The 12813-nt window shown below is 46.2% G+C and overlaps 1 protein-coding gene across 7 annotated transcripts in view; it reads left to right on the top strand.

The window, feature by feature from the left end:
• hgs (hepatocyte growth factor-regulated tyrosine kinase substrate) overlaps positions 1-12813 on the top strand; it is a 62485-nt gene that overhangs the window by 33681 nt on the left and 15991 nt on the right. For 2 of the 7 annotated variants that reach the window (XM_059948357.1, XM_059948359.1), the window contains exons 12-19: positions 205-300; positions 1974-2012; positions 2123-2266; positions 2557-2613; positions 4596-4809; positions 5977-6149; positions 7210-7350; positions 10153-10321. In XM_059948357.1, coding sequence (XP_059804340.1) covers positions 205-300; positions 1974-2012; positions 2123-2266; positions 2557-2613; positions 4596-4809; positions 5977-6149; positions 7210-7350; positions 10153-10321 — 1033 coding nt within the window. The remainder of the gene's footprint in view (positions 1-204; positions 301-1973; positions 2013-2122; positions 2267-2556; positions 2614-4595; positions 4810-5976; positions 6150-7209; positions 7351-10152; positions 10322-12813) is intronic. The other 5 variants (XM_059948364.1, XM_059948362.1, XM_059948363.1 and 2 more) reach the window with 3 other exon arrangements.

The following is a 12813-nucleotide window of genomic DNA, read 5'->3' as shown; positions in this document are numbered from 1 at the left end:
TCTCAGGCATGTGAATGGTAGAAAAACGAAGGGCTTTGTGAGAGGGAGGAGTTAGATTGATCTTGGAGCTAGTACAACTGTGGGCTGAATTGGTTATAATGTTCTGTGTTCTAAAGTGGTGGGTTTGTGTGTATGGAAGTCATGGCGAGTTGGTGAAGTTACCAGACTGATGTGCAACTGATCGAAAATTCTCTCCCCTTGCAGAGACAAAAGGGCACTTACCCCATGTACCCGAAGCCCGACCCAACACCAGTCACGTCGTCAGCACCACCCGTCAGCAGCCTGTACTCGTCTCCAGTGGTAAGCTTCTCACTGCAACTTTGTTGCTGGGAGCCAATTTGAGGTCGAGTTTTACCATTGCTGTGTGCAGTCTGTGCCATTGTAGTGAAATTACTCAGAGGCCCGGCGGCACTCATCGTAATCCCACAGCAAGACCTGGGGAGTTAAATTAAATAAATATCTAGTGTTGGTTCTGGATTACCATAAAGGATCAGCTTTATTCACCGTATATTTAACAACTCGTGTTCTCGGCATCTACAACTCATTCCTAGTGTTTTTACTCACTTTATCATAATTATTGTATTTGTACATTGGTTGTTTGTCAGTCTTTTATTCACTCTGTTGTAGTTCTTTGTTCTACTGTAAATGCCTGCAAGAAAATGATTCACTAGCATATGGTGACATACGTACACACTTTGATAACAAATTTACTTTGAACTTTGATATATATTTACTGTGGTTGTTGGTCAGGGTACTATGTGCATCTTCTTTTTAGTTCTATTTTTTGCACTAATTTAATTAACTATATAATTTACTCACTGTAACTCAGTATTCTTTCTCTATCATTATGTATTGCATTGTACTGCTTCTGCAAGTTTAACAAATTTCACAGTGCTAGTGATATTAAACCTGATTCTGATTCTGAATAGAGAATTATATTAACGATAAAGTTAGAGTTTAAAGTATGGATATGGAATAAAATGTGCATAAATACCAGCGTGTATCAATCAAAACCTACCTGGTTCCTTAGTACAGTTATAAGTAAATGCAAATTTGTTATCAATGTATATGTTACCATAAGCTACCTCAAGATTAATTTCCTTGGAAACGTTTTTTTAAAATTTATTGTATTTCTTACATCCAAGGGAGTAAAAATCTTTATGTTGCTTCTCCGTCACAATAAGGAAGGGAAATGAGGGAGAATATTGCCCAGAACACTAAGATTGTACACATAATTGTTTCATTCATATGTATGTACAGTCAGATTCACAATCAGGTCAATATGTATTGATGAATCTGATGGGCTGGTGAAAACAACTGTCCCGGAGCCTGTTGGTCCTGGCCTTAATGCTGCAGTACCATTTGCCAGCGGAACAGTTTGTGGTTGGGGTGGCTGAAGTCCCCGATAATCCTCTGGACCCTTCTACACACCTGCTGCTGTAAATATCCCGAATAGAGGAAAGTTCACATCCACAGATGCGCTGGGCTGTCTGCATCTCTCTCTGCCGTGCCCTGCGATTGTGGGCAGTACAGTTCCCGTAACAGGCAATGACACAGCCAGTCAGGATACTAATAAAGAAACACTATAGAATTTATGAAAAACTATGCATAAACAAGGACTGCCAAACAGCCAGTGTGCAAATGAAGACAAAGTGTGAAAATAAAAGTAAATAGTATTGAGAACATGAGTTGCAGAGTCTGTAGGTTATAAAGTCAATTTAGAGTTGCAGTGAGTGAAGTTGTCCACGGCAATTCAGGAGCCTTATGGTTGAAGGGTAAGAACTGTTCCTGAACCTGGTGCTGTGGGAACTAAAGCTCCTGCATCATCTGCCCAATGGTAGAGGAAAGAGAGGTGGTGGGAGAAATTGCTGATGGATGAAATGAGTATTTACGAGAGAGAGCATTAGCCAGTTTGTTGGCAATAGATATTTATAGTGAATGTCCAAAGTAAGTCTTGTGCTTCTCCATTCCAGAATTCTTCTGCCCCGACAGCTGAAGAAATTGACCCTGAGGTAATAAATAACTTGTTTATAATTTCTTGCATTGAAAAGAAGGATTTGTAATAGTTTTCAAGTGTGGGAAAAAAAGTGTATTGGGGTCAAACATTCTGCTTTTTTCAAAGCTGGCTCGATACCTGAATCGTACCTACTGGGAGAAGAAGCAAGAGGAAGTTAGAAAGAGCCCCACGCCATCAGCCCCTGTCTCAGTGGTGGAGTCAGTCACACAACCTGTTGAAACTCACACAGCTCCCATCACAATTGTGGAGGTAAATATGTTTTTCTGTCTTGTTATAGTACAGTACAGACCCTTCAGCCTTCAATGTTTTGCCAGTGTTTTAATGTGCTCTTAAGTTCAAATTAACCCTTCCCTCCTACATTGCCCATCAGTTTTCTTTCACCCATCTATGGTGGCATGCAAGGATTTGGGCACCCCGGTCAAAATTTCTGTTACTGTGAATAGCTAAGATGATCTGATTTCCAAAAGGCATGAAGTTAAAGATGACACATTTCTTTAATATTTTAAGCAAGATTACTTTTTTATTTCCATCTTTTACAGTCTCAAAATAACAAAAAAGGAAAAGGGCCTGAAGCAAAAGTTTGGGAACCCTGCACGGTCAGTACTTAGTAACACCCCCTTTGGCAAGTATCACAGCTTGTAAACGCTTTCTGTAGCCAGTTATGAGTCTTTCAATTCTTGTTTGGGGGATTTTCACCCATTCTTCCTTGCAAAAAGCTTCTAGTTCTGGGAGATTCTTGGGCCGGCTTGCATGCACTGCTCTTTTGGTCTGTCTGCAGATTTTCGATGATGTTTAGGTCGGGGGACTGTGAGGGCCATGGCAAAACCTTCAGCTTGAGGTAGTCCATTGTGGGTTTTGAGATGTGTTTGAGATCATTATCCTGTTGTAGAAGCCATTCTCTTTTCACTTTAGCTTTTTTACAGACGGTGTGATGTTTGCTTCCAGAATTTGCTGGTATTTAATTCTTCCCCCTACCAGTGAAATGTTCCCCGTGCCACTGGCTGCAACACAAGCCCAAAGCATGATCGATCCAGCCCCGTGCTTAACAGTTGGAGAGGTGTTCTTTTCATTAAATTCTGCACCCTTTTTTCTCCAAACATACCTTTGCTCATTGCAGCCAAAAAGTTCTATTTTAACTTCATCAGTCCACAGGACTTGTTTCCAAAATGAATCAGGCTTGTTCAGACATTCCTTTGCAAACTTCTGATGCTGAATTTTGTGGTGAGGACACGGGAAAGGTTTTCTTCTGTTGACTTTTCCATGAAGATCACATTTGTGCAGGTGTCACTGCACAGTAGAACAGTGCACCACCACTCCAGAGTCTGCTAGATCTTCGTGAAGGTCTTTTGCAGTCAAAAGGGGGTTTTGATTTGCCTTTCTAGCAATCTTATGAGCAGTTCTCTCGGAAAGTTTTCTTGGTCTTCCAGACCTCAACTTGACCTCCACCGTTCCTGTTAACTGCCATTTCTTAATTACATTACAAACTGAGGAAACGGCTACCTGAAAATGCTTTGCAATCTTCTTATATCCATCTCCTGCTTTGTGGGCATCATTTATTTTAATTCTCAGAGTGTTAGGCAGCTGCTTAGAGGAGCCCATGGCTGCTGATTGTTGGGATAAGGTTTGAGGAGTTAAGGTATTTATAAAACTTAGAAATTTGCATCACCTGGCCTTTCCTAACAATGACTGTGAACAAGCCACAGCCCTAACAAGCTAATTAAGGTCTGAGACCTTGGTAAAAGTTATCTGAGAGCTCAAATCTCTTGGGGTGCCCAAACTTTTGCATGGTGCTCCTTTCCTTTTTTTTTCCACTCTAAAATTGTACAAAACAAAAATAATACACTAATCTTGCTTAAACTGCTGAAAAGAATGTTTCATTTTTAACTTTATGACTTTTGGAGATCAGTTCATCTTCTACTCACTTTAACTATCCACCGTAACAGAAAATTTTGACCAGGAGTGCCCAAACTTTTGCATGCCACTGTAAGAGCTTCTTAAATCTCCCAATGTATCTGCCTCTACACCACCCTTGTCCAGCAGGATGTTCCACACTCCCCACTGCTCTTTGTGCAAAGAATACCTCTGATATCCCCCTTATACTTTCCTGTAATCACTGAAAATTACTTTTCCTGGTATTAGCTATTTCCACCCTGGGGGAAGAAAAGGCACCGGCTGTCCTCTCTATATACATCTCTAAAAATCTTGTCATAAATCAAGTTGCTCACTACTCTGTGTAAAAGAGTGTTTCATGTAGATGTGCTCAGTGGTTGGAAGGGCTTTACCCTTGATGGGTTGGCTCAAATCCATTACCTTTTTATATGTACTTTGATAATAAATTTACTTTGAACTTTGATTGAAACATCAGCAACTTGGCTCAATAAAAGTAGGTTTAATTCTCCATTAAATGCAGGGAGTGGAGAATGGTTATTTGAGGAGAAGCTCAGTCACTTACAGCCGGGTGGGATCACCAGGCCTGGCTGATAGGGAGTTGCCTCTACTCTGGCTCCTGTACGATTGACCTTGGAAGCTTGCGTGTGAACGCAGCGCTCAACGTTTCTCTTTCCTCGTTGCCCTTCAGCAGCAGTACCAGAACGGAGAGCCCGAGGAGAACCACGAGCAGTTCCTCAAGGCGCTGCAGAACTCAGTGGCAACGTTCGTGAACAGGATGAAGAGCGATCACGTGCGCGGCCGCAGCATCACTAACGACACTGCGGTGCTCTCCCTGTTCCAGTCCATCAACGGCATGCACCCTCAGCTACTGGAGCTCCTGAATCAGCTGGATGAGAAGCGCTGTGAGTATGGCTGGCTCCTTCCCGAGATTAAACCTGACTTCCAGCGTAGAACATCACAGCACAGTCCTACTCTCAGATCAATCTAGCACTTCCCTCTCACGTGTCTCCATTTTTCTTTCATCCATGTGCCTATCTAAGAGTCTCTTGTATGTCTCTAATGTATCTGACATTACCACCAGACCTGTCCAAAAATAAATAAATAGATCTGCCTCTGACATCCCCCTGTACTTTCCTCCAATCACCTTAAAAGTATGCCCCCTCGTATTAACCCTTTACACCTCTGGAAAAAGTCTCTGGCTGTCCACTTGATCAATGGCTGTTAACATTTTATCCACCTCCACCTCCACCTCCACCTCCCACCCTCCTTCACTCCAAAGAGAAAACCCGAGCTCACTCACCCTGTCTTCTTAAGGTTTGCTTTCTAGTCCAGGCAGCATCCTGGTAAGTCTTTTTCCCACATCCTTCGTATAATGAGGCGATCAGAACAGAACGCAATACTCTTGAGTGTGATCTATTTGCAAAAGATTGGCTTGCATCAACAATTTCACCTAGGCAGTGGGCAGACGCTGTAACAGCTGGCCTGCTTTCAGATTCCAATTCATCTGTTTATCACGCGTACATCGAAATGTGGCACAATTGTGGCATGTGTGTTGGGGGCAGCCCGCAAGTTCTGGGACCGACACCGCTGTGTTCAGCAGAGCAACACACAACATCAAAATGAAACAACAGCAGCGAAACAAACAGGAGAAAGTCTGCAGATGCTGGAAATCCGAGCCACACACACAAGATGCTGGAGGAACTCAGCAGGCCAGGCAGCATCCTTGGAAAAGAGTACAGTTGATTTTTCAGGCCAAGACCCTTTGGCAGGACAGCAAAAGAAGCCCCTTTCCCACTCTCCCTCACAGATAGACCTGCAACCCCAGCCCCCGGCCTCTGCCCTTGACCTTGGACTCTGTGACTTGCAGACATCAGGTGTTGAACCTCCAGTCCCTGGCCCAGATTTTCAAACATCGGACCTCCAATCCCCAGACACGGTGCTGCACAGGCTTCGACCTCCAGACTCTCCAATCCCTGGTCTCGCATGGACCTGTGACCCTGGGGCTGGGGTGGCAGCTATCTCTGGCCCATGGAGTTCAGTAAAGTAGTTTTTGCTTTTGTGTTTTTCAGTGTACTACGAAGGTCTGCAGGACAAACTGGCACAGATCAGGGACGCTCGTGGGGCCCTGAACGCTCTGCGTGAGGAGCACAGCGAGAAGCTGCGGCGAGAGGCCGAGGAAGCCGAGCGCCAGCGGCAGATCCAGCTGGCCCAGAAGCTGGAGATCATGAGGCAAAAGAAGCAGGTGAGATTCTCCTCAGGAGGGTCTGCTCTGCTCCCTCCCATTGCCTCATCACCCGTGTCGATCAGTCAAGCCCACAAACAGCTTGGAAGAAAGCAGTGGTGAGGGGAATGTCACAGCTAGGTTTCTTACAGAGAGCAGAGGCTATGTGCTGGTTAGTGGTAGAGGCAATAACACACAAGATAAATCCAAAGCAGTATGCACTCACACGCACACAAAATGCTGCAGGAATTCAGGGGGTCAGGCAGCATCCAAGGCAGGGCTTCTCAACCGTTGATATGCCATGGGCCCCAACCATTGACCGAGGGGTCCGTGGTCCAGGCTGGGGACCTCTGGTCTGTGGAGATGAATGAACAGTGGACGTTTTGGTCCGAGACCCTTCATCAGAACTGGAAAGGAAAGGGGAGATGCCAGAATAAGGAGGTGGGCGGGAGAGGGGAAGCAGGAGATGCTTGAAGGTGATGGGTGAAGCCTGGGGGACGATCGAGTGGGAAGCTAGGAGGTTAGAGGAGGGAAAGGTAAAGGGATGAAGAACGATAGGAGAGGAGAGTGTTTGATGGGAGAAAGGGGTGCAGGAGGGGCACCAGGGGGATGTAATAGGCAAGTGAGGAGATGAGGTGAGGTGGGGCAGAGTGGTGAATGGAAGAAGTGGGAGGGGTGAGTTGGAGTAATTGATGTTCATGTCAATGAACAGCTACCAGGGCGGTAGAGGCAGATACACTAAGGACATTGAAGAGACTTTCAGATAGGCACATGGATGATAGGAAAATGGAGGGCTGTGTAGATGGAGAGGGTTAGATTGATCTTAGGATAGATTAAAAGGTCAGCATGACATTGTGGGCCGAAAGGCCTGTAACTGTGCTCTGATGGGTGTGAGGCAGGGTGGGTGGGTGGGTTCGTTTGCAACATCGCTGGCACTTCTCTCTTTATGCTCCCGGTGGTGGGTGGGCTGGTGCCAGGGATGCACTGGGCTGGTTTAGCTGTCCTTTGCGGCCATGGTGCTGCTGTCAGCTGTGCCTCTGCCGTGAGGAATGACGTGGGTTGTGTTTTGCTCGTGCCTCAGGAATACCTGGAGATGCAGCGGCAGCTGGCCATTCAGCGGCTGCAGGAGCAAGAGAAGGAGCGGCAGATGCGCCTGGAGCAGCAGAAGCAGACCATCCAGATGCGAGCGCAGATGCCCGCCTTCCCGCTGCCGTACGCACAGGTCAGTGCAGCGCGCACGCAGGCCACAGCAGGGTAAGCGAACGTTCGAGGAGTCAGGGCAGAGTTCGGGCAGCCTCGTCACCAGATCAGGGTGTGGTGGCTGTAACACACCTTTACTGCTGTTGCTCAGCCGCTCGGTCCATTTGACAAGCCATTTAGATTCAGGTTTATTTATCAGATGTACATCTAAAATACAGTGAAATATAGCATTTCTGTTAACAGCCAGCACACTCAAGGATGCACTGGGGGTCACCACACATTCCATACCAACATAGCTTGCCCACAGTACTCTGCAGAACAACACACTACAAAACACAACCTACCAAGCAACAACAGCAAATCAAGCCCGGCTCCTCCCACACACGTACACGGCACTCTAACCAAGCCCCCCGTGGGTTCACAGACTCTGGGCCCTGACTCACAGTGTGCCCTGCGCTGGCTGTCGGACTAGAGCTGCGGAGGAAGTGGCTGCTACTGTCCTGGGTAGGCGGACGTGCGTTACTGATTCTCGTCTGCTGAGCAATAGGTTTTGTGATTGACCGTTGTTTGGGAGGTCCACAGAACTGGTTTCATAAACACAAGAGATTCTCTAGATGCTGGAAATGAGGGTGAACACACACACACACACACACACACACAGACACAGACACACACACACACACACAGACACACACACACACCCCTCCCCCCACCCCCCCCCCCCCCCTCCCCGGAGGAACCTGACAAGTCAGGCAGCATCTATGGGGGAGATCTCAGCCCACTGACTGTTTCCTCCCTCCCCCCCATTGATGCTGCCTGACTTGCTGAGTTCCTCCAGCATTTGTCCGTGTTACTTAAACTGGTCTCAGTTATTCACAAAATCGTTGTGTAATTACAAAAATACCAGTACAGGAGTTGGTCATGGGCTCTACAGCCTTCTGTGTCTCCAGTTAGCACCTTTCAGCCTCTGTCTCTACCTCCCCCTCCCCTCCCACCACCTGGCTCCATCTGTCCCTTTCTATCTCCTTTTCTGTCTTCACCTGTCTCCCAACTCCATCGCTCCCTCTCCTCCATTTCCCATTAATCCCTCCTCACCTGCTTCCACCTGTCGCGAACCTCACACATCCCTCTCACTACTTTGTACTGGCCATTTTCTATCTATACTTACAGTCCGGACGCAAGGTCTCGACCTGAAGTACCAAGCATCCCTCTGTCTCGACAGGTGTTCCTAGGGCACAGATTTCCTCCAGCAGTTTATATTTTGCATGGGAGTCAGTGTGTTTGGTGTGAATTTCAGTTTGATGGGCCCAACCTCACATTGACATATCGTAGACTTTTATCTAAGAAAGGTCGTGCTGGCATTGGAGAGGGTCCAGAGGAGGTTCACAAGGATGACCCCGGGAATGACAGAGTTAGGGAGCGTTTGATGCCTTCGGCCCTGTACTCGCTGGAGTTTAGAAGAATGGGGGGGTGGAGGATCTCATTGAAACCTGCCGAGGCCGAGATCGGGTGAATGTGAACAGGATATTTCTTGTATTGGGGAGATTAGAACCAGATGACACGGCCTCAAACTAGAGAACATCCCATTAGAACGAAGATGTGAAGGAACTTCTTTAGCCAGAGGCTAGTGAATCTATGGAATTCATTGCCACAGGCAGCTGTGGAGGCAAAGTCATTGGGTATATTTAAAGTGGAGGTTGATAGATTCTTGATTAGTAAGGGTGTCAAAGGATATGGGAAGAAGGCAGGAGAATGGGGTTGAGGGGAGTAATAACTCAGCCATGATGGGATGGTGGAGCAGACTTGATGGGCTGAATGGCCTATGTGTCTTTTGTGACCGTGAGCGTAGCCCGTTCAGTGGCTTTTTTTTTAATCAAGCATTTGATGAACTTTAATGGTCATAAAGGTGTGCAGCAGGGGAACAGCCTCTTCAAACCAAACTCGCCAAAATGCACCAGTCCGTTTAGATTATGGTGGCTGCTTTTCAGAGGCGGTGAGAGGCGTAGACTGACTCCATGGAGGGCAGGCTGGTTTTGTGATGTGCTGAACTGTGTCTGTGTAAAGCATACTGAGTCATGGTGCATCTACAAAATATGTCAGGGGTTCCCAGCCTTTTTAATGCCATGGACCCTTACCATTAACCAAGGGACCCATGGACCCCTGGTTTATGGGGACAATTTTCAGTTAGAGTGGTTTGATAGAAATTCTTCTTGGGCCCTTAGCTCCCAGTAAAGCGTAGGCCATTTATGCCCTCCTGTCTCCATCGTCCAAAGTAAATGGTATGGTTGGAGTTCATTAATATTTCTGTAATCCATCGTATCCACTGTACAGGGGATTGGGTTATACAGCTTCACCCTGTTGACCAACCTTACCTGTTTCCACCTCTCACAACAGGGGCGTGGGTTTGGACTTTAAGAGGTAATTGATAGAAATATCAAAGAGAACATGTGCACACACAACATGCTGGAGGAAATGAGCAGGTTGGGCAGCATCTGTGGAGGGGAATGAACAGTGGATATTTCAGGCTGAAACTGCCTCAGCCTGAAACGTCAACTGTCTATTCCTCTCCATAGATGCTGCCCAACCTGCTGTGATCTTCCAGCACGTTGTGTGAGAGTGAGCTTGTGTGCTGCTCTGGATTTCCAGCATCTGCAGAATCTCCTGTGTTTGAGGAAAAAAGCGCATTTACTTAATGTGCTGTTGTTAACAGGAGATACTTATTGACCTTTGTAATGTACACGATGTGACATTTATTGCTGAATCACTGCAGCTGACCTTTCGAAAATCAACCTCCTGCTTACTCTGAGTTCTTTGCCCTCCACAGCTGCAGTCCATGCCCCCTGCCACTGGCGTGATGTACCAGCCTTCGGGCCCAGCCAGCTTCCCTGCCACCTTCAGTCCCTCTGGCTCAGTGGAAGGATCGCCCATGCACTCTGTGTACATGAGTCAGCCCGGCACTGGACCGTATCCCTCCATGACCGTCTCTGGAGCAGGTGAGGTACAGCTACAGGGGTGTTGGATGTGCCCTGTTGATCCAGGGTATCTTCACAAGTCAACAATGAGGCTTCAAACTTGGATGTTTTGTTAAAGTTCCTTGCAGAGATATTGAACGGCTGAGAGTCCGGTGCAAATGTTAATGAGCCCAAAACCTGGTACTCCCTAAGGAGGGGGACGGGCCATTCAGCCCCTCGAGCATGCTCTAACATTCAGCAAGATCTTGGCTCATCTTCCTCCTCAGTCACTTTCCTGTTGAATTCCCAAAACTTTTTCTTTTAAGTTCCTCAGTCCCAATCATTTCAATGGACTGAGTTGTTCAGCAAAACTTTGAAGCCAAGGGCAGAGAAAGAGATTGCATCGGTGACCAAACGTTTAGTTGGGGGAAGTAAGTTTAAGAAAAGGGCTGGGAGGAGGAGCAAGAAGTGAAGGTGAAGTTGGGTGTGAAGAGGTGGCACAGTAGCATAGCGGTTAGCACAGTGCATTACACCACCAGCCATCGCCACTCAAGGTTCAACTCCCACTGCTGGCAGAAAATTGGAAAATCACATACTTCTAATTTTACTTATAAATTGAAGGATATAATGAAATACCGTACACAAAGAAAATCTTGCGTGTTTCATAAACTTTTTCTAGCTGTGTGCAGTTCTGGTTACGTGGCAATGAAGACTGTGTGTGGGAGCATTTCAGTTACTGCGCTGCCTCGCACCCTCACAGCTTAGAGGGTACAGTGGAGCTTGGAGACAGATGGAGAGGAAAATGATAAACAGAGGCGGGAGGTTAAACTTGTCATGGTGGCTCCAATACTGCCAGTAAATAACTGAGCTGTTGCTGCATTATGAAGGCTAACATCAGCACTCAAAGTAAGATTTATTATCAAAGTGCATATATGTCACTATGTACCACCCTTGAGATTAATTTTCAAGCAGGCATTTACCAGAAAATAAAGAAATATAACAGAATTTATGAAAAATTATACATAAAGACTGACGAACACCAATCGGCAAAAGAAGACAACATTTGATAAAGTGCCACACGTAAGGCTGCTTAACAAGATAAAATCCTATGGTGTTACAGGAAAGATACTGACAAGGAGAGAGGAATGGCTGACAGGCAGGAGGCAGTGAGTGGGAATAAAAGGGGCCAAATCTGGTTGGCTGCCAGTGACTAGTGGTGTTCCTCGGTGTCAATATTGAGACTACTACTTTTCACATTGTGTGGCGATTATTTGGATAATGGAATTGATGGCCTTGTGGCAAAGTTTGTGGATGATAGGTGGAGGGGTAGGTGGTGCTGAGGAAGCAATGTGATTGCTGCAGAACTTAGACAAATTGGAAAAATGAGCTGGGAATAGTACATTTCCCAGCACTATATTTATCCCAGATGGAATATCGTGCTGGGAAATGTATGATAATACATTTTGGTAAAAGGATTAATTGTGTGGACTGTTACCTAAATGGGGAGAAGGTTCAAATGTCGGAGGTGCACAGGAACCTGGGAGTCCTTGTGCAAGATTCCCAGAAGGTTAATTTACAGGGTGACTCTGGTAAGGAAGGCAAATGCAATATTTCCATTTATTTCAAGGGAATAGAATATAAAAACAAAGGGATAATGCTGAGGCTTTATAAGACATCAGTCAGGCTGCACTGGAGTATCGTCAACAGTTTTGGGCCCCATATCTCAGAAAGGATGTGTTATCATTGGAAAGAGTCCACAGGAGGCTCATGAGGATGATTCCAGGAGCGTAGGGGTTAACATATGAGGAGCGTTTGGCAGCTTTGGGCCTGTACTTACTGGAATTTAGAATGTGGGGGGGATCTCATTGAGATCTACCGCATGTTGAAAGGACTAGATAGGGTGGATGTGGAGAGGATGTTTCCTGTGGTGGGGGTGTTCAGAACTGGAAGGCACAGCCTCAAAAATGAGGAGCAACCCTTTAGAACAGAGATAAGGAGGAATTTTTTTTTAGCCAGAGTAGTGAACCTGTGAAATGTCCTGCCACAGACTGCGGTGGAGGCCAAGTCCATGGGTAATTTAAAGCAGAAGATGATAGTTTCCTGATCGGTCAGGGCATCAAAGGATATGGCGAGAAGGCAGGGGTATGGGATTGAGTGGGATCCGGGATCAGCCAGGATGGAATGGCAGAGCAGACTCGATGGGTTGAATGGGATAATTCTGCTCCTATGTCTTGTGGTCTTAAGAGAAATTGTGCAAATAAAAAATAATATTGAGAACAAGTTGTAAAGGGTCCTTGAAAATGAATGTATAAGTTGTGGAATCAGTTCAAAGTAATTGAAGTTATTCACACTGGTTCAGAAGCCTGATGATTGAAGGGTAATAACCGTTCCTGAACTGATGGTGTGAGACCTAGGGCTTCTACACCTCCTGCCCGAAGGTGGGAGGAGGAGAGGGCATGTCTTGAATGGTGGGGCCTTTGATGATGGAGGCTGCTTTCTTGTGGCAATGCTCCTTGTAGGTGTGCTCACTGGTG

The sequence above is a fragment of the Hypanus sabinus genome, chromosome 23 (assembly GCF_030144855.1).
Source record: "Hypanus sabinus isolate sHypSab1 chromosome 23, sHypSab1.hap1, whole genome shotgun sequence".
In the NCBI taxonomy this organism is placed as follows: Eukaryota; Metazoa; Chordata; class Chondrichthyes; order Myliobatiformes; family Dasyatidae; genus Hypanus; species Hypanus sabinus.
This window is presented reverse-complemented; position numbering and strand designations above follow the sequence as displayed.